Source organism: Carcharhinus amblyrhynchos, chromosome 2, assembly GCF_965287045.1.
Source record: "Carcharhinus amblyrhynchos chromosome 2, sCarAmb.v2.hapA, whole genome shotgun sequence".
In the NCBI taxonomy this organism is placed as follows: Eukaryota; Metazoa; Chordata; class Chondrichthyes; order Carcharhiniformes; family Carcharhinidae; genus Carcharhinus; species Carcharhinus amblyrhynchos.
In genome coordinates this window covers 144,257,349-144,279,543 of record NC_137325.1, presented here as the reverse complement: position 1 = coordinate 144,279,543, position 22,195 = coordinate 144,257,349, and the positions used below count along the sequence as shown (strand labels likewise).

Sequence of the window (22,195 nt, the reverse complement as noted above, 5' to 3'; positions counted from 1 at the left end):
GAGGACAGGAACAGAGAGGGGGTAGATAATGGAGGGATTTGAAAATATGGCTGACAATTTGAAAATTGCGCAATTATACAAGTTTTTGCTCAACCCTCCTGATAATTCCTTTGGCACCACAGCAATGTTTGATTGCACTCCTGTGAAGCCTATTGCGACACTTGCCTGCATTAAAACCATTCTCTAATAACAGCCTGTTGTTTATTAACCGTTGTCTGTTCCCAAGATTGAGGTTGGTCACATGATGACAGCAGTCGAACCAGAAAACATCATTCATTTAGATTTTGCTTACGCTTCTGAAGAAACTGCTATGAAAGGCGCCATCTTGTACACTAAATTTGACAATTGGTGAAACCACAGTCTCGTTCATCTCCACAATCACCAGCCAGGCGTAACTAATGTTAACTCCTTTTTCACCTACAGTCTGAGATCTCATCGAGGTCTTAGAACGGTCTAGTTGGACCATTGAGCGGCGCAGGCTTGGAGGGCCGAAGGGCCTGTTTCCTGTGCTGTATTGCTCTTTGTTCTTTGAGAGTTAGAATCCCTACAATGCAGAAGGGAGGCCATTTGGCCCATTGAGTCTGCCCCAACCACGCAGGCCCTATTCCTATTCCCATAACCCCACATGTTTACCCCGCTAATCTCCCTAACATTACATAACTATATAATTCTCAGCGTGTGGTCTCACTAATGCCCTGTATTTTTATACTCCAGCCCCCTTCAACAAATGACAGCATTCCATTTGCCTTCCTAATCACTTGCTGCACCTGCATGCTAACCTGCACGCATCAGGATGCCCAGATCCCTCTGTACCTCAGCGTTAGGCAATCTCTCTCTATTTAAATAATTACTGCTTTTCTATTCTTCCTGTTAAAGTGGACACATTTCCATGTTCCCAGATTCTACTTCATCTGCCAATTTTTTTTTGCCCACTTGCTTAATCTGTCTATATCCCTGAGTAGACTCTGTATTCTCCTCACAACTTACTTTCCTGCCTATTTTGTATCGTTGGCAAGCTTAGCAACCATGCATTTGGTCCCTTTACCAAGACAGTTTGGGTGCTGGAACTTTCCGCAGCACCAGAGGGAAGCGAGTTGCCACAGGAGAGTCATGGGCCTGGCACTCCGAGTATGTAAACTTCTGGACTCGATCTGTAAGAGCAGAAGTAGGCCATTTGGCCCCTCAAGCCTGCTCCAACAGTCAATAAGAACATGACTGGTTTGTGTTTTGAATCTCACATTTCCGTTTAACCCCCGCTCCCCTCCCTCTGCAATAACTTCCGGTTTGATTCTCTCACCAAACAAAAATCTTTCTACTGCCAAATTCACGTGGTTTCCCCTCGCTTCATTGATGCTGCTCTGGGCCTAATACTGGAGGCTGTGAGGGTGAGGAGGACAGATGACATAAACTCCCAATGGGATTAGGGAACGTTAACTTTCAGATTGGTGAATTGGGCAAAGTATCCACGTGGACGGAAAACTAACAGATCATTTTTAATGCAATAAAGGGAAAATAGACAATGCTTAATGTACTTAATGAGAAGATATTGAAGAATGTGGATGATCAAAGAGAACTATGGGTTCAAATCTAGGTTTTGATTTGATTTGATTTATTATTGTCACATGTATTAACATACAGTGAAAAATATTGTATCTTGCGCACTATGCAGACGAAACATACCGTTCATAGAGAAGGAAAAGAGAGAGTGCAGAATGTAGTGCTACAGTCAGAGCTAGGGTGTAGAGAAAAATCAACTTAATACAAGGTAGGTCCATTCAAAAGTCTGACAGCAGCAGGGAAGAAGCTGTTCTTGAGTTGGTTGGTACGTGACATCAGACTTTTGTATTTTTTTTCCCGACGGGAGAAGGTGGAAGAGAGAATGTGCGGGGTGCATGGGGTCCTTAATTATGCCGGCTGCTTTACCGAGGCAGCGGGAAGTGTAGACAGAGTCAATGGATGGGAGGGTGGTTTGTGTGATGGATTGGGCTACATTCACAACCTTTTGTAGTTTCCTTGCGGTCTTGGCGAATTTAATGTTCTTGGCGAATTTAATGCCTGTCAGTGAGAATGTGACTTGACAGATTAATAAATCCCATCAACATTTAATGTTTTCTTTCACACAGGGGCATTGAAAACAACAACAAAGACATTGTCATAAATCTGTTCAAAACCTTGCTGGCCCAAGTTATGTCCAGTGTTATGAACTCCACTATTGAGAGGACATTAAGTTCCCCAGAATGAGAAACAATACCAGTGTGATGAGAATTGAGAGTGGAAATCCCCTAGTTGCCACACCCCGGCGCCTGTCCGGGTACACTGAGGGGGAATTACACTGAGGGGGAATTTAGCACAGCCGGTGCACCTGACCAGCATGTCTTTCAGACTGTGGGAGGAAACCGGAGCACCCGGAGGAAACTCACGCAGACATGGGGAGAACGTGGAGACTCCACATAGTGACCCAAGCTGAGATTTGAATCCAGGTCCCTGGCGCTGTGGGGCAAGCAGTGCTAACCACTGTGACACTGTGTTGCCCAGAATTTTAAAATAGATGAAGAATTTTAGTAAGATAAATAGGGAAGACTTCCTTAGCTAGAGAACCTGTAAGAACCAGTTAGCAAATTAAAATGTTCACATTGGAGTAGAGGGAGGGCCCAGGAAGACTGTCTTTTCTGTGGCAAATGGTTACATTGAGACTGTTACATCTCTAAAGGGAATGGGTTGAATATTTGGAGTGGGAGGACATAGGCCTATGGGATGAGTGCAGGACAGCTGGACTTTTTCTGCTGTGCTGCAATATAGAGCTAGTACAGCCATGATAGACCAAATGGCCTCCCACTGTGCTACAACCCTCTATCACCCACAGACTAGACATACTTGAATTAAAACTAAAGTCTGTGGATGTGGGAGATCTGCAATAAAAACAGAAAATGCTTGAAAAACTCAGCAAGTCTGGTAGCATCTGTGGGGGGAGAGAGACCGAGTTAATGTTTTGAGTCCAGTACAGTATGAGTCTTCTTCAGCGTTCATGGTGATCTTTACTCAGCTAATACTCTCTGCTTTGAATTTGGCCATTCAGTTTCCTGCCAGGAGCTCAAACATTGGCAGATCCAGGCTGGCTATTTGTAATCATAGGCTGACCTTCCTGCATTGTGTGTGTGTGTGTTCCAGGGGGTTAGGATGGAACAGCCCGATGACCGGGTGCTGCAGGTGTATGGCATCACAGACAACATGCCCTTGGACATTCTCACCTTGTACTTTGAAAGTAAACGCCGCTCTGGGGGAGGAACCATCACCTCCATCACAAAACAGGGGGACTGCGCTGTGATCACCTTTGAGAACTCGGCAGGTAAGATGGCAAGTGACTAACAGCAAGGAGAGAGGAAAGGAGGGAAAGAAAAGTAGGAACAAGACCACAAGTTGCCATTAAAGCTCCACTGCTGATGGCTCTTGGTGTTAATTATAGAACCCTGGAACATTATAGTGCAGAAGGAGGCCATTCGGCCCATCGATTCTGCAGAGACCACAATCCCACCCAGATCCTATCCCCATAACTCTATGTATTTACCCTAGCTAGACCCCCTGACACTAAGGGTCAATTTTAGCATGGCCAATGCACCTAACCAGTACGTCTTTGGACTGTGGGAGGGAACCGGAGCACCCGGAGGAAACCCACGCAGACATGGGGAGAATGTGCAAACTCCACACAGTGACCCAAGCCGGGAATCGAACCCGGGTCCCTGGCACTGTGAGGCAGCGGTGCTAACCATTGCGCCACCATGCCCATTTGGAAGAAGTGTGGCTGACACCACTTCAAAATGAACTTTTCTTTGGGCCTTCTTGAGGCCCAGTGCCTTCAGCAACTCATGGGAAAGAGAGGTGGATTTTTATTCAGGACGGTATTGATGTGTGAATAAATGGGGTTAATTCTCGCTGACCTGCAGTGATCAGTAATGATATGAAGAGTTTGTGCTGTCCCAGTCCATGATTAATTCCTCCTCTATTTCTCAAAGATCAGGATGGTTGGGAAAGGTGGGAACCAATGAATGGAGGCTGGGGTTGATGTGAAGCAAGGCTTAATTCGGAGGTGGCAGCAGGGAAATCAAATCTCTGACGGTCCTTACGCCCCTCCTGGGTTACTTGGTGGACAGCCTGGTTTGTGCCCATTTCCTTTCCTATGAAGGGGGCAGAGCTGTAATGCAGCATCTTACACCCTCAGCACACTGTATGCCTGGGTCCCACAATGTGGTCTCTTGCCTGTGGCACTTTGTATGATGACCATGCACCAGGTTTGAATGTCCTGTGCTTATTCGCAGACTTTCTCACTCGTTCTTTCCCGAATACTTTTCAAACAATTATAATTTGAAAATGTGTTTGATTCCTTCATTTGAATATCCCAAATCTTCCCTCCTTTGCATCATCTCCCCTCCCATTGAAAGCCTTGACACAGTGGTTAGTGCTGCTACCTCACAGCACCAGGGACCCGGGTTCAATTCTGGCCTTGGGTCACTGTCTGTGTGGAGTCTGCACGTTCCCCCCGTGTCTGCGTGGGTTTCCTCCCACAGTCCAAAGATGTGCGAGTTAGATGGATTGGTCATGCTAAATTGCCCCTTAGTGTCAGGGGGACGAGCGGGGTAAATATGTGAGGTCACGGGAATAGGGCCTGGGTGGGATTGTGGTTGGCGCAGACTCAATGGGCTGAATGGTCTCCTCCTGCACTGTAGGGACTGTATGATTCTATCTTACTGTGTGTTATTTTAAAATTCAATCCCGAATTATTCCTTTTGTTTGTTTTCATGCTGATTATAGATGCTCAGTGCGTTCTGTCCAAGTCAGATCACAAGTTCAAGGATGTTAACCTTACTGTGAGGAGGCCACCACCAAATGACCCAAGGAAGGTAGTACTCCGCGGACTGAAGCCACAGATCTTGGACGATATGTTAATACTCTACATCGAGCGCATCAGTGATCGCAGCAGTGAGCAGTTTACTGTCCACTATGACCAAGACAGACTGCAAGCACTTATTCAGTTCCAGGAAGCTTTGTCTGCACAAGGTATGTGGACAATGTGTGAGTGTGGATTCCTGCTCGTGCACCTGCTATTGATATCTAATTCCCTCTCCTCCTGAAGGCCTGGATTATGGATCTTGCTGTGAGTGTTGTGGTAACGTCACTAGACCAGTAACCTAGAAAACGTCAATTCAAATCTCACATTGGTAGCTTACGAATTTTAATCCAAAACCTGGGAATAATTAACCAATATCAGCAAAAATGATTATGAAATTAAGATTATTTACTCTGAAGGGAAGGAAACTTGCTGTTTGCCCCTGTTTGTGACTCCAGTCCCACGCTATCGTATGAACCTCCCCCGAAGTTGCTCAGTGACTCAATCAGTTACAGAAAATTATTGCAAAGAATAAGGCCTTTCACCACATTTCTGGATATTAAGGGATGGGCAGTAAATACAAAACCTGCTGGCAACACCCACGAAAATATAATATTTAAGGAGAAAGACTGCATTCTATTGATGTCAGCGGCCAACCTATAAACTCAGTGATTGTCCTGGCTGAGACTGGCTGGTTCAGTACAGATCAGGAACCAATCATTGGAGCACTGCAGACAGTTCAACTTCTTGACTTGAGATGTCAGGGAGGCTGGAATGTAGATTTGTGATGATTGGGGTGTGTACGAAAGAGGAAGGATTGCAGTTATACAGCACTTTATTGGACGTCTAGTAGTTAGCACTGCTGCCTCTCAACATCAGGGACTCAGGTTCAATTCCAAGCTGCGCATTCTTCCCGTGTCTGCATGGGTTTCCTCCAGGTGCTCCAGTTTCCTCCCTCAGTCCAATGATGTGCGAGTTAGGTAGATTGGCTGTGTTAAATTGGTCCTTAGTATCAGGGGGACTAGTTAAGGTAAATGTATGGGGTTATGGAGATAGAGCCTGGGTGGGATTGTGGTCGGTGCAGATTTGATGGGCCGAATGACCTCCTGTAGGGATTCTATGATTCATGACTCCCAGATATTTCAAATCGTTTTGCAGACGATGGTGTACTTTTGAAATGTAACCATGCTTTGATTTTTCTGCTCATGGCCTGGGGTGGGATTTGAAGCCAGGGCTTTGTGGTTCCAAGGTGGGAACAGCTTGCACACACTGGAGTGTGCCTGTGAAACGTTTTGCAGTCTTCTAGAAGAGCAATCCATTCATAAGAATGGGTGGCACAGTGGTTAGCACTGCTGCCTCACAGCACCAGTGACGCAGGTTCGATTCCCAGCTTGGGTCACTGTCTGTGCAGAGTTTGCACATTCTCCCCATGTCTGCGTGGGTTTCCTCCCACAGTCCAAAGATGTGCGAGTTAGGTTAATTGGCCATGCTGAATTAATCGTAGTATCAAGGGGATTAGTAGGGTAAATATGTGGGGTTATGGGAGTACAGACTCGATGGGCTGAATAGCCTCCGTCTGCACTGTAGGGATTCTATGAAGACAGAAAATAAAAATATACTGATGTGAGTGTTGGTTCCCAGCCTCATTCTTCTGACCGTTGTGATTTCACTTGTATCTGGATGTAGCGATGAGGCATACATCCCGCAAGCTGCTATTAAACCAATCAATCATCCATTCCTCAGATATCTGTTCAGTTTTCCTGTTGAATTATTTACCTCGCCATGTCATCCATTCCACACATTCACCTCTCGCTGTAGGGATTCTATGATTCATGACTCCCAGATAAAATAAATAATAAAACAAATAATAAAAAGGACAGTAACTTGTTTTCAATGAGAGCTGTCGACATCCCAAAACACCAGGTCAAAGTCCAACAGGTTTATTTGTAGCACAAGCCACTAGCTTTCAGAGCACTCGCTGCTCCTTCATCAGGTGAGTGGGAGTTCTAATCACAAACAGGGCATATAAAGACAAACTCAATTTACAAGATAATGGTTGGAATGTGAGTCTTTACAGGTAATCAAGTCTTAAAAGGTACAGACAATGTGAGTGGAGAGAGGGTTAAGCACAGGTTAAAGAGATGTGAATTGTCTCCAGACAGGACAGTTAATGAGATTTTACAAGCCCAGTAAAGTTGTGGGGGTTACAGATAGTGTGACATGAACCCAAGATCCCTGTTGAGACCGTCCTCATGTGTGCGGAACTTGGCTATCAGTCTCTGCTCAGTGACTCTGCACTATCATGTGCCATGAAGGCCACCTTGGAGAATGCTTACCCGAAGATCAGAGGCCGAATATCCATGACCGCTGAAGTGTTCGCCAACAGGAAGTGAACATTCTTGCCTGGTGATTGTTGAGCGGTGTTCATTCATCTGTTGTTGTAGTGTCTGGATGATCTCCCCAATGTACCATCCTTCGGGACATCCTTTCCTGCAGCGTATCAGGTAGACAACATTGGCCAAGCTGCAAGAGTATGTGCAGTGTACCTGGTGAATGGTGTTCTCATGTGAGATGTTGGCATCTGTGTCGATGATCTGGCATGTCTTGCAGAGGTTGCTGTGGTAGGATTGTGTGGTGTTGTGGTCACTGTTGTCCTGAAGACTGGGTAGTTTACTGTGGACAAAGGTCTGTTTGAGGTTGTGCGGTTATTTGAAGGCAAGAAGTGGGGGTGTGGGGATGGCCTTGGCGAGATGTTCATCTTCAACAATGACTTGTTGAATGGCTCCAGAGAAAATGTCGAAGCTTCTCTACTCCGGGGAAGTACTGGACAACGAAATACTGGACGTACTTCCCCGGAGCAGAGAAGCTACGAGATCTTCTCTGGAGTCTTCAACACATCACTGATGAAGACGAACATCTTGCCAAGGCCATCCCCACACTCCCACTTCTTGCCTTCAAACAATCGCACAACCTGAAACAGACCGTTGTCCACAGCAAACTACCCAGCCTTCAGGAGAACAGTGACCACAACACCACACAACCCTGCCACAGCAACCTCTGCAAGACATGCCGGATCATCGACATGGATACCATCATCACATGTGAGAATACCATCCACCAGGTACACGGTAAATACTCTTGCAACTCGACCAACATTGTCTACCTGATACGTTGCAAGAAACGATGTCCCGAAGCATGGTACATTGGGGAGACCATGCAGACGCTACGACAACAGATGAATGAACATCGCTCGACAATCACCAGGCAAGACTGTTCCCTTCCTGTTGGTGAACACTTCAGCGGTCACGGGCATTCAGTCTCTGATCTTCGGGTAAGCATTCTCCAAGGCAGCCTTCACGACACACGACAGTGCAGTCGCTGAGCAGAGACGTAGTTAAAGGAGCAGTTTTGCTGGTGTTTGTTGTGGGTGGGGTGTTGGTCAGAATACTGGAAAAACCTCAAAGGAAGTTGCTGGAAATACCCAGCAGACCAGGTAGCGTCTGTGGAGAGAGGAACGGTTAACATGTCGATGACCTTTGATCAGAATGTGTTCGGCTTCTGTCGTGGCTGTAGATCCATCTTACAGTGCCAAAAAGGCCATTCTGCCCATCGAGTTTGCACCAACTGCAATCCCACCCTATCCCCATAACCCCATGCATTTATCCTAGCTAGTGCCCCTGACACTAAGGGGCAATTTAGCATGGCCAATCCAGTTAACTTACACATCTTTCAGATTGTGGGAGGAAATCGGAGCACCCGGAGCAATCCCACACAGACGCGGAGAGAACGTGCAGTCTCCACACAGACAGTGACCCGAGCCGGGAATCAAACCCGAGTCCCTGGCGCTGTGAGACAGCAGTGCTAACCAGTGTGCCACCACCATACAACTCCCTGAATGTTGCCAACCGCTTGGGCAAATGGTGTGCAGCTTACCACCTCCATCAGCAGTGCAGCACCACTTCAGTACTGTCTGCCTGGATTTGATGGTCTAGTCTGGAGTAGGTTCGAGTCTGAGGTTCAGAGGCCTGAGTTTCTCTGGTTGTTAATTACAATATATTACACCAAACCTTGCTAAAGATTTAAGCACTGCAGTATACAGCTTTGTGTATGTGGCTCCCATTGTTTATCATTCATTCAGGTATCACTAGCTAGGCCAGCATTTATTACCCATCCCTAATTTCCCTTGAACTGTGTGTCTTGCTAAACTGTTCCAGAGGGGAATATTTAAGAGTCAGCCATATCGCTGTGGGTCTGGAGCCACATGTTGACCAGACCGGGTCACATTCATGAACATCGGCTCCATGATCATCAGATTTTTCTTGTTTTATTGACTTCAAATTTCACCATCTGCTGTGGTGGGATTCAACCCTGGGACCCCAGAGCCTGGGGTGTCTGGATTACCAGTCCAGTGCCACCCTGCATGGTGAGATTGCAGTCTGATATTATTGAGAAGGGCAGCGATAGCAAGATATTCCCTGCCTCTGGGAGGCGGTGAAGAGGGGGAATTGGACAACCAGTAATATTGATGGAAATCCGCGCTCAGCCAGTTTGGATTCTGGGTCCAATCTTGTACACGGACAGCTTTCCACATTTTAAAACTTATTTTCCAGATTTCGAGCGGATGAAGCAAAGGGCCAAAGGCAGATGTTTGCAGGGCGCTGCCATCGAGGTTGAGCAGCTGCCCCGGACTGACCGCATTCTGGTGGAAAATCTCAGTCCCACAGACGACGAGGACATCTTGATCCTTTACTTTGAGAGCAAGCGCAGCAATGGAGGGAGCGTGCTCAATGTTACCATGGTTTCCCAGGGAAAAGCCATCGTTACGTTCCAGGAATGGGAAGGTATTTATTTACTCACGGGTTAGCTTACTTTACTATGCAGGCTGTGCGATTCCGGGCTGGAATTCTCCAGCCGTTCCTGTCATCACACTGAAAGATTCCACTGTGCTATTTAAACAAAGCACAGGTGAATTCTCTCTGGTTTGTGACAAGATTAATTAATATGTAAAAGAAAATAAATAATTTAATAAATATTTAACCATCATTAGCGTAGTGGGACAGGTGATGGTATCAAGGCTGCAGCTTGTGCGAGTTCATGAATGTGCAGGGCAGGCAAAAGGTTAATTTTATTATTTAAGTTTATTTACTAATTAGTCAGAAGTAGGCTCACATTAACACTGCAATGAAGTCACTGTGAAAATCCCCCAGTCGTCTCACTCCGGTGCCTGTTCGGGTACATTGAGGGAGAATTTAGCATGCCCAATGCACCTAACCAGCACGTCTTTCAGACTGTGGGAGGAAACCGGAGCACCCGGAAGAAACCAGAGCAGACGCAGGGAGAATGTGCAAACTCCGCACAGATAGTGACCCGAGCCGGGAATTGAACCCAGGTCCCTGGCCCTGTGAGGCAGCAGTGCTAACCACTGTGTCACCGTGCCGCAGCTTGAGGAGCTTTGGCTCAGAGTCACTGAGCTGGAGGCTCAGCTGCAGATGCTGCAACACATCAGGGTGGGGAGGGAGTTAACTGGTCGCTTTGTTTCAGAAGGTAGACACACCCCTTAGGATAGGGTCATCTGGTTTGGAAAGTGGTCAGGAACACGGAAGTGTGACTGCAGCTGAGACAGGTAAGGGGACCCTGAGGACAGGAGCGTTAGCCGCTGCAGTTGTCCAACACGGTTTGGGGTTCTCTCCATTTGTTTGGATGAGAGTGGGGGCTGTAGAGTGAACTGACCACAGTGATACAGGAAGCCCTTCAAGCAGGGGAAAAGTAGTGGCAGTAGGAGACAGTATAGTGAGGGGAGTTGAAGCTGCTGTCTGTACAAAGGTGTGAGAGTCTAGACGGCTGTGTGCTTGGCCAGGGACATATAGGCTTACAAAGCAAAAGGATGTGACAGCATTGTAAAGTTATGTAAGTAATACTACCCAGTGTGATAGGAAGGGACAGAGTGCACACACATATCAAATAAAAGTAGCCTATAGGGTCAAAGGGGAAAGAAACGATAAAGACAAAATTAATGGCTCACTACTTAAAGGCATGTATAATCAACACAAAATTGAAGGAAGTGGGAAAGTGGAACTGATCCACTTCAGGTCAGCCATGACCTTACTGAATGGTGGGGCAGGCTCGAAGGGCGAGATGGCCTACTCCTGCTCCTATTTCTTATGTTCTTAAACTAATAAATTAATTAGCAGGGCATGTTATAATCACGAGCAAGTCCGGTAAAGAATTCAGGAGAAAGCTCTTCACTGTGAGACTGGCTAGAACGTGATTCTGCTACCAAGTGGAAGGCTGAGGGGGACGACGTTGATATATTTGAGGGAAAAATAAAATAAATGCAGACAGGAAGAACAGGATATGCTAATCAGGCGAGATTTGAGAGAAGGTGAGAAGGGGGTTGGGTAGAGCATAAACACTGACAGAGTCCAAATGGTCTCTGTGCAGTGTCCACGGAAGGACAAGATTAATCAGCGGGGCGACTTCAGGGATGTGTGGTCCACGACACAATCTTCCCTTAAATCATCCAGTCCCAGCCGCTGGGGGAATCATCGTGATTGGGACAGAGAATTCAATGGGCAAGCAGGAGCTCCGTTGCCTTCGGGAAGGGAATTTTGCTCCTGGGGCAAATGGAAAGTCTGGCCCAGCAAGTATCACTGTCACCATTGCTGGGTTAGAGTAATTGGAGATTCGGAGATAGAGCGTTAGAATTTGGTGTTCATAAGAATGGGAAAATTGTAAAATACTGGGGGGAAAGCATTGCCTCATCCCTTTAAAAGATGCTGCTTTCTTTGTGCTGAGAGATTTTTTAAAAATGCAAGTACATGGAGAGCCCAAACTGAAACATTAGTATCGAAAGGCCAAGCAGCAGCTTTACCAAGACAACAGGCTCTTGAATTTAGTCAATCAATTTGAATCAGACATTTAGATAATAAAAACCTATTAAATTTAAACCTGATGGTTTTGACAACTCACAACCAATCCATATATGTTGGATATATATATCTACATATATTACAGCATATTGGTTAGCACTGCTGCCTCACAGCTCCAAGGACCTGGGTCCAATTCAAAACTTGGGTTACTGTCTGTGCAGTGTCTGCACATTCTCCCCATGTCTGCATGGATTTCCTCCGGGTGCTCCAGTTTCCTCCCATAGTCCAAAGATACTAAATTGCCCCTTGGTGTCCCGGGATGCGTATGTTAGAGGGATTATCGGGGTAAATATGTGGGGTTACAGGGATAGGGCCTAGATGGGATTGTTGTCAGTGCAGATCCGATGGGTCGAATGGCCTCCTTCTGTACTGTAGGGATTCTATGGTTTCTATGATGTCATCATGAGTATAAACGAAGGGGACAAAAAGATAGAGTCTGTGACCTGCCAGAGCTAACAGCTCTCAATTACAGAGAGAGAGCGTCACTGGCTCTCATAGCTTCATCTGTGTCTTAGTGAAAGCACCATCTTGATAGCAATGGTCCCAAAGAAAAAAGAAGTTCCAGACAGAAAAATCAACTGAGAAGGCCCAGAATATTCCAGAAGACACAAAACCTGGTTGTAATTTAGCGATAACTCAATTCTATTTTGTTAATGAGTGAGAATTGTATTTATTTGAACAGCATACCGGTAGAACCTTGTTTTATTCGGGAATAGTTAATATTTAGAAGAGATTTATTCAGTTTGTTAATAGTTTAGTTAATTTGCTTACTGCTAGTTAGATAAATAAATCGTTTTAGAGTAAATGTCAGGGATTTAATTTTATTTAACCACTCAAAGTTACTGAAGAACAGGTCACATCACTTCACACACTCTTTAGAGATTATAAAATGAGGTATTCCTGTTTGGCTGTTTTGATGTTTGTTATGGTGTGGAGATGCCAGCATTGGACTGGGGTAAACACAGTAAGAAGTCTCACAACACCAGGTTAAAGTCCAACCAGTTTATTTGGCAGCAAGAGTCACTAGCTTTCGGGCTCTGACCTTTCGTCAGGTGAGTGGGGAGTTCTGATCACAAACAGGGGATGTAAAGACACACACTCAGTTTACAGAATACTGATTAGAATGCGGGTTTTTACAGCTATTCAAGTCTTAAAGGTGCAGACAATGTAGAGTGGAGAGAGGGTTAAGCATAGGTTAAAGAGATGTGTATTGTCTCCAGACAGGACAGTTAGTGAGATTCTGCAAGTCCAAGCAAGTCACGGGGGTTACAGCTAGTGTGACATGAACCCAAGATCCCGGTTGAGGCCGTCCTCAACCAGCTCCCTGCCCTAGCAGCATAACCGGGATCTTGGGTTCATGTCACACTAGCTGTAACCCCCATGGCTTGCCTGGGCTTGCAACATCTCACTAACTGTCCTGTCTGGAGACAATACACATGACTTTAACCTATGCTTAACCCTCTCTCCACTCACATTGTCTGTATCTTTAAGACTTGATTAGCTGTAAAAACCCGCATTCTAATCAGTATTCTGTAAACTGAGTGTGTGTCTTTACATTCCCTGTTTGTGATCAGAACTCCCCACTCACCAGACGAAGGAGCAGCGCTCCTAAAGCTATTGGCGTTTGCTACCAAATAAACCTGTTGGACTTTAACCTGGTGTTGAGGGACTTCTTATTTTGATGTTAGTTCTCCGAGGGAGGGGAGATGAATCTCTGCTCTACAACGGTATTGAGACCTGTTATTTCTTGTCCTGCAGCTGTTGATCGAGTTCTTCAGAAGAGCCAGAAGCTGCAGGAACGCGAGTTGCTTGTTCGTCCCTATTACGATTTCCTTCACCCCTCCAGCGCGGATGGAGGATGTGACCGGCAGACTCAAGAAACCCAAGCTGAGGTTCCGGCTGAAGTGACGAGCACCATTAACATCCCCGACACGGTGAAACTGAGTATCCTGCGTTCCAGCGCGTTCCTGCAAGAGCTGAGGAACGAATGTTCGGAGTTGTCCCTGGACGTCGATTCCGGTAACTGTGTCCGTGTCAGTGGAATGGATCCCCTGCGGATCGAGAGGACAAAGAGCCGCATTCTGGAATTCCTGAGTAACATTGCCCAAGTGGATGTCCCCATTAGTAAGGATCGGGCAAAGTTCTTCTCCAGGGTCGATGTTCAGGACCACTTGCAGAACATGCTGCGTGAGAAAGACTTGTCGGCTCACTTTTCCATCTCGGACACTGGGATGACGGTCACGGCTCCCTTGGTCCGTGTCGCCCACGAGGTCGCCCGCCTGGTGGAGCAGCAGCTGTGCCAGTTCAGTGTCCCAATATCGGACCGACAGCTCCACATCCTCACCTCTCCCGACTGGGAGAAGCTGCTGTCATCTTTGAGCTGCTGTGAGGCTCGGATATCTGACATCGGGGACCAGGTCTGCTTCAACTCCCTCAAATGTTTCCGAGCTGAGAATGAGGAGCGGGTGAAGGACTTGTTGGAAAGGAATGTTTCGGAGGATCTAGTGATTGGGATGGAAGGCAGCAAACTGAGGTTCCTGCAGGAATATTACCAGGACCTTCTGGCTGGGATTCAACAGGTTTCCATCTTTCCACTGGAAGGCGATGTGACAGGGCTCAGGGTGGGTCATCCCTTCAGTTACGTAACTCTTCTGTTTCTCTTTTTGCACAGGAATAACGCCTGCTAGGGTTGAAGCTAATGATTGCCAGCAGCATAACTTCGTCAGGAGCCTAACCCAGGGTCATTCTTACATGTGCAAGCTGTGGATCTGCTGCCTCAAACTTCTGGACTCAGGCCTGGTGCTCCCGTTCAGAGCTGAGGGGGTGCTGCACTGTCAGAGGGGGCGATTCTCCCAGCCCCCTGCTCCAGCAGCACAACGGGTCGGCAGAGATCAGCGGAGGCCGTTTAGCAGGCTCCCCATTGGGCGCCAAGGCCTCTGCGCGTCTCTGGGGCTAAGTTTTTTGGAGTAATGAGCTCCGCACCAGAAATCGGTGTGGAGGTGATTTAAATCCCTATTTCCATCCTGTTAGCGGGCCCAGAGACTTCAGTCCCCCACCCCGCCCCCGCCACATGTTAGGAGTGATTCCCTTCAGGGGCCGCCTGTTCCCCGCTGGGGGGAGGAGACCATTGAGACCCTCTCCCCCACATCCCCAGGTGGTTAGGGGTAAGAGGGGGGGTGCGCCCTGGGTATTGCCAGCTTGGTAGTGCTGGTCAGGCTCCCTTATACTGCCCAAGGGGCAAACTGGCAGTGCCCAAGGGGCACCCTGACAACTGCCCACCGGGCATGGAACAGTGGCCTCACTTCTTCCTATCTCTGTGATCCCCTGCAGCCCTACACCCTCTGAGGGATCTGTGTTCCTTTATTCTGGCCTATTGAACATGCCTGGGTTTGATTGCTCCATCATTGGCAGCTACCTGGGCCTTGAGCTCTGGAATTTTGTCCCTCAGGTTTTCCTTAAAACTGACCGCCTTTGACCAAGCGTTGGGTCAGTTTGGTCATCTTCCTTAATGATTCCCTCCATGGCTTAAGGTCAGATTTTGTTTTATAACTCTGTAGTGAAGTGCTTTGGGATGATCATTCTGTTAAATGCACTTTAGAACTATAAGTTGCGACTGTTCCAGACAAGCCAACTTAATGTCAGTAATGAGAAAAATGTTAAGGGAAAAAAAATCCAAGAAACTAAATAGTCAACACGGGTTTCCGTGGGAAATCTTGTTTGAACAACCTTATTTACCTCTTTGAAGAGTTAATGGAGAGATTAGACTAGAGAAGTGTAATTGATAAAGTAAAATTAGATTCCTTGAAACTCAATGGTCCATATAATAGACTGATGGATAAGGTCAGGATTAGGGGTCAAGTGGCAGAATGGATAGTTTGCTGGATAGAAGGTAGAAAGCAGAGAGTAAAGGATAGTTATTCACAGTATGGAAAGTTGAGTTGCTCAAGGTTCAGTGCTGGGGTCACTGCTATTTACAATTTATCTAAAAGATTTAAACTTACTACTCGCTGTCTCCTCCTCCCAAGCCAGTTCTCCACCCATCTACATACCTGGCCTTGTATCCCATGAGCCTTCACCTTTTCATGGTAGGCTGATAGAAAAGGTGAAGGCTCATGGGATACAAGGCCAGGTATGTAGATGGGTGGAGAACTGGCTTGGGAGGAGGAGACAGCGAGTAGTAGTGGAAGGCTCCTTTTCCAATTGGAGGCCTGTCACCAGTGGTGTGCCGCAGGGCTCGGTACTTGGACCTCTTCTATTTGTGGTATATATTAACGACTTGGAAGAGGGGGTAGGTGGTGTGATCAGCAAATTTGCTGATGACACTAAGATGGTTGGATTGGCGGGTACTGAGGAGCAGTGCCTGGCAATGCAACAGGACATAGACAGGCTGGTAGATTGGGCAGATAGATGGCAAATGGAATTTAATCCGGAGAAATGCGAGGTGATGCACTTTGGCCGGAATAATGTGGAGGGGAGTTATACGATAAAAGGTAGAACTATCCGGAGTATAGATACGCAGAGAGACCTGGGGGTGCAAGTGCACAAGTCCCTGAAGGTGTCGGTGCAGGTGCAGAATGTGATGAGGAAAGCGTATGGTATGTTAGCCTTCATAGGAAGAGGTATAGAATATAAGAGTAGGAGTCTGATGTTGCAGTTGTATAGAACGTTGGTTAGGCCTCACTTGGAGTACTGTGTCCAGTTCTGGTCGCCGTACTACCGGAAGGATGTAGAGATCCTGGAGAGAGTGCAGAGGAGATTTACCAGGATGTTGCCTGGTATGGAAGGGCTGTCTTACGAGGAAAGATTGAACGAACTTGGGCTGTTTTCCCTTGAGAGACGTCGGCTGAGGGGGGATCTAATAGAGGTTTATAAGATTATGAAGGGGATAGATAGAGTAAATGGTGGTAAGCTTTTTCTGCTATTAGAAATGGATAGAACGAGGGGTCACGGGCTTAGGGTGAGGGGGGCTAGGTATAAGACAAATATTAGAGGGCAGTTTTTCACGCAGAGGGTAGTGGGGGTGTGGAATGCACTGCCGAGTAAGGTGGTGGAAGCAGGCACGCTAGGGTTGTTTAAGAGTCACTTAGACAGCCATATGAGCGGGCTACATATAGGGGGATATAGTAGGCCTTACTAAACATTGTAGGCTTGGGAATACGTTTTGCCTCAGGGATGTTAGTCTTTGCCTGTTTAATAATGAATTTTTTTGTCTCCACAGGCATTTAAGTCCAGCAAGGGGCATGCATGCGGCAGGTTGTAGTGGGCTGCTCTTGGACGTTGCTTCGGAAGTTGCCTATTGCTTCATGTCGTTAGTGTGCTTAAACTGGACCATCTCGAGGGCAACATGACAGCTCAGAGACTATCTCTGTTGCTGTGCGGACACATGGATTTGGGCCTGTGTCTGTGGGAGTTTGCACGTTCTCCCCGTGGTTGCGTGGGTTTCCTCCGGGTGCTCCGGTTTCCTCCCACATCCCCCAAAGATGTGCTTTTAGGCTGATTGATTGGGTACTAAATTGTCCCTAAATTGGATCTCCCTGATCCTCGCACGTTAGGTGTAGACTAAAATCATGAATAGGTCACAGACAGTGGGACGGCGGCACGGGCTCGTTGGGCCGAAGGGCCTGTTTCCCGTGCTGTGTTGTTTTTTGTTCTTTGTTCTTTGTTTCAAATCAAAATCGCCCCTTCCAAATTTGTGCGTGACACCAAGTTGGGAAAGCTAGTCAATACTGATGCAACAGGCAGGGTGGACAAAGGGGGACCAGTAGATGTGCTATATTTGGATTTCTAAAAGACATTTGAGAAGGTGCCACATGAAAGGTACACAAAATAAGGCCAGAATTCTCTGACCGTTCACGTCCCATTGCCACTGCCAGTGAGGACAGAGAATTTGGCGCTCAGCCAGATCTCTGCTCACTACAGCGAGATGAAGAACCCCAGCACAAGCAAGATCAGAGAATCTAGCCCAAGAGCTCGTGATGTTGGGTGTAATGTATTAGCCTAGGTAGAGGATAGGCCCAGCCACTGGTGCAGTGGTCCCCAAACAAATGGGGAGGATTTGTGTAGGAAAGACATCTGGCTGTGCACCCACCAATTCCAAGGGAAAATGATAGTTGGTATGAAGGGCTAACCACTGTTGTGGTGACCTTGTGTAAGGTGTGAAAAGCTGAAAGAGAAAGGAATGAAGGAGGAGGTTTGGCTAACTACCTGAAAACAGAGTTGCCGCATACGGGTCATTTTTCAGGTTAACAAATTGTAATTAATGGAGTGCTGGAGGGATCACCTCTGGGGCCTGCACTGTTTACGATTTGGATGAATTTTTGATTCACAAGGGAGTCAAGGATTTTGGGGGACTGGCAAGAAAGTAGAGTTCAGGTCACAATAAAATCAGCCATAATCTTATTGAATCGCAGGGCAGGTTTGAAGGGCCTAGTGTTCTATTACTATTCATGGCGAGGCAATGGCTTAGTGGTATTATCACTAGACTATTAATCCAGAAACTCAGTAAATGTCCTGGGGACTCGGGTTCGAATCCAGCCACGGCAGGTGGGGAAATTTGAATTCAATAAAAAACAATCTGGAATTAAGAATCTTCTGATGACCGTGAAACCATTGTCGATTGTCAGAAAAACCCATCTGGTTCACTAATGTCCTTTAGGGAAGGAAGTCTGCCGTTCTTACCCGGTCCGGCCTACATGTGACTCCAGAGTCACAGTGATGTGGTTGACTCTCAACTGCCCTCCAAGGGCAACTAGAGATGGGCAATAAATGTAGCCAGCCAGCGACACCTATGTCCCATATGAATAAAAAAAAGTAATCCCGTGAACAGGCCGAGTGTGTTGCACCAGCTTTGCTGATGACGTAGAGATAAGTAGGAATGCAAGCTGTGAGGAGGACACACAGAATCTGCAAGAGCTAACCTGTTGAAACTTGCGAAAAACCTCAAGAGTGAGACGAGCAACCTGAGTGGTCTCTTTCTGTGCTTCGTGTTGAGTGTATTTCTCTGAATTTACAGTGTGCGTTTTTGCTCTATATCTTTGCACAGATCACAGGGGAAAGCAGTGCCTGTAAAGCTGTGGATGAGCTACTTCGCAGCATCACCTTTAACATCTGCTCCAGGACAGTGACTCTGCAGGAACCCGGCATCTCCCGCTTCCTGCTGGAGGAGCATGGGACCAACATTTTGAATCAGCTGGAGAGAAAGTACAGGTGTACGATCGGGTTGGAGAGAGTGCATTGGATCATGATGCAGTCCGAGGTACGCAGTCATTCATGGAATGCTGAGGCTCGCGTTTACGCGTTATCGGAGAGAAATCCTGAAAAGTTGGGTCTTTCTTTCATAGGATCACAAGGTTATAGGAATAGAATTAGGCCATTCGGCCCATCGAGTCTGCTCCACTATTCAATCATGCCTCATATACTTCTCATCCCCATTTTCCTGCCTTCTCCCCATAACCCTCCCAATTAAAAACCTGTCTAACTCCTTAAGTTTACTCACTCTCCCAGCATCCACTGCAGTTTGGAGTAGCAAATTCCACATTTTTAGAACAGAAGAGATTCTGGGACTGTGAATTATCTAAAACGGTGAATAATGGGATGGAACAGGGTTGAACAAAAGCGGGCAGTTTAGTTAAGAGGTGATGAACAACAAGTCCTAGATACAAGGTCAGTTTTGTGAGATTTAAACTGACGTTTTCACAAACTGGTGAAATTTAATTCCGGGGTAAAGGATTGAGGCTGGAACTGTGCCGAGCTTTGATCAGACTGGGGAATGAAGGGACATTAGAGGAGGCGATGGCCTAGTGGTATTATCACTGGACTCTTAACCCAGAAATTCAGCTAATGTTCTGGGGAAGTGGGTTCGAATCCTGCCACGGCAGATGGTGGATTTTGAATTCAATTTTAAAAAAATCTGGAGTTAAGAATCTACTGATGTTGGAAAAACCCATCTGGTTCACTTAATGTTCTTTAGGGAAGGAAACCTGGTCTGGCCTACATGTGAGTCCAGATCCACAGCAATGTGGTTGACTCTCAACTGCCCTCAGGCAACTAGGGATGGGCAGTAAATGTTGGCCAGCCGGAGACTTCCATGTCCAACAAATGAATAATAAAAAAAATGGGGTAAGGGTGTATCTCGAGGGGGAATAGTGACACAGACTGTTTGGGCTGTATTTCTGCTGTAATTTCCATATATTTTTTCTGTGTTTGGGGACATTTTTTTGGGCAGGTATCTAAGAACATAAGAAATAGGAGCAGGAGTAGGCCATCTAGCCCTTCGAGCCTGCCCCGCCATTCAATAAGATCATGGCTGATCTGAAGTGGATCAGTTCCACTTTCCCACCCTCTCCCCATAACCCTTAATTCCCTTTTCTATCAGAAACCTATCTACCCGCGTCTTAAATATATTTAGCGAGGCAGCCTCCACCACTTCAACGGGCAGAGAATTCCAGAGACTCACCCATCTGTCTGCGCTGGTGCTGGTGCTGGGAGGATTCCATTGCAGAGATTGTCCAAGAAGTATAATCCACATTGCTGACTTATCTCCTGTTGTGTTTTGCGATCAGTGCACCTATTAACCCCATAGAATCACAGAATCCCCACAGTTCAAAAATAGGCCATTTGGCCCATCGAGTCTGCACCACTTCTCTGATAAAGCATCTCACCCAGGCCCTATCCCCCACAACCCCACTAATTCCCCTGATCTCCAACATCTTGGGACACCAAGGGGCAATTTAATCATGGCCAATCACCCTAACCTGCACATCTTTAGACTGTGGGTGGAAGCTGGAGCACCCGAGGGAACTCACGCAGACACAGGGAGAACATGCAGACTCCACCCGAGGTCGGAATTGAACCCGGATCCCTGGTGATGTCAGGAAGCAGTGCGCTTCCAATAAGAGGAATGGCTTTTCTTTGACTATCGTATCACCCAGGTACAGCATCGAGGATTATCACTTTACCGAATTATCAGTGATTGTGGGAGGAACCCAGCAGCCCATTGTAAATATGAACAATGGGGGAGAAACCATCCTCATTTCATTAATGACACACTCGGTGCACATCGTGGGAGTGCAAGTGTATAATCTCGACACAGCTTGATGGGCCGGCACGGTGGCACAGTGGTTAGCACTGCTGCCTCACAGTACCAGGGACGCGGGTTCAATTCCGACCTTGGGTCACTGTCTGTGCAGAGTCTGCACATTCTCCCCGTGTCTGCGTAGGTTTGCTCCAATTTCTTCCCACAGTCCAAAGATGTGCAGGTTAGGATGGTTGGCCATGATAAATTGTCCCTTAGTGTGTCAGGGGGATAACCATAGAAAATTTACAGCTCAGAAACAGGCCTTTTGGCCCTTCTTGTCTGTGCTGAACCATTTTTCTGCCTAGTCCCACTGACCTGCACTTGGACCAGATCCCTCCACACCCCTCTCATCCATGAACCCGTCCAAGTTTTTCTTAAATGTTAAAAGTGACCCCGCATTTACCACTTTATCCGGCAGCTCGGTGTACAGAGCACCCTCGGCGTACAGGGCGCCCTCGGCGTACAGGGCGCCCTCGGCGTACAGAACGCCCTCGGCGTACAGAGCTCCCTCGGTGTACAGAGCGCCCTCAGTGGGCAGAGCGCTCTCGGTGTACAGGGTGCCTTCGGTGTACAGGGCGCCCTCAGTGGGCAGAGCGCCCTCGGTGTACAGGGTGCCCTCGGTGTACAGGGTGCCCTCGGTGTACAGGGTGCCCTCGGTGTATAGGGTGCCCTCGGTGTACAGGGTGCCCTCGGTGTACAGGGTGCCCTCGGTGTACAGGGTGCCCTCGGTGTATAGGGTGCCCTCGGTGTACAGGGTGCCCTCGGTGTATAGGGTGCCCTCGGTGTATAGGGTGCCCTCGGTGTACAGGGCGCTGCCGGGGTGCAGTCTACACCCGAAGTGCCAGAGGAACTGACACCCCTGAAAAGACAGAGCATGGGGCTCCCTGATTTGACCAGCAATTTGACCAGTTCCTAATCAAGCAAACCAACCCAGTTGCCTAATTAAAATCATTATTCTGGCAGCACAGACACTGTGTCACTCTGTCCCATTCCCTTCCATTAGTATTGCTAACAATAACTTTACCTTTTCTCCTCAGCATCCCCTGGAAACCCAAAACAGCCAGGCAACTCCCAGCTTTGAGAGAGATGTTTATGTCCCCACAGGACCACAGCAGTCAGTGAATCTGTGTGACTCAAATGGAAATATCCCAAATCTCGGTAAGTGGAAGATCCCTTCGTTTATAATGTCGTAATTTTTTTATTCATTCATGGGACATGCGTGTCACTGAGTGGCCAGCATTTATTACCCATCCATGATTACCATTGCTGGGGCTCTGGAGTCACACGTAGGCCAGGCTGGGTAAGGAC

General features: G+C 47.2%; 1 protein-coding gene across 3 annotated transcripts in view; it reads left to right on the top strand.

Moving 5' to 3' along the window:
- Positions 1-22,195, top strand: part of parp10 (poly(ADP-ribose) polymerase family member 10) — a 65,091-nt gene that overhangs the window by 26,838 nt on the left and 16,058 nt on the right. For all 3 annotated transcript variants that reach the window (XM_080213722.1, XM_080213712.1, XM_080213702.1), the window contains exons 2-7: positions 3,169-3,346; positions 4,807-5,052; positions 9,493-9,723; positions 13,570-14,432; positions 18,854-19,066; positions 21,925-22,045. In XM_080213722.1, coding sequence (XP_080069848.1) covers positions 3,178-3,346; positions 4,807-5,052; positions 9,493-9,723; positions 13,570-14,432; positions 18,854-19,066; positions 21,925-22,045 — 1,843 coding nt within the window. In that variant the 5' untranslated portion in view covers positions 3,169-3,177. The remainder of the gene's footprint in view (positions 1-3,168; positions 3,347-4,806; positions 5,053-9,492; positions 9,724-13,569; positions 14,433-18,853; positions 19,067-21,924; positions 22,046-22,195) is intronic.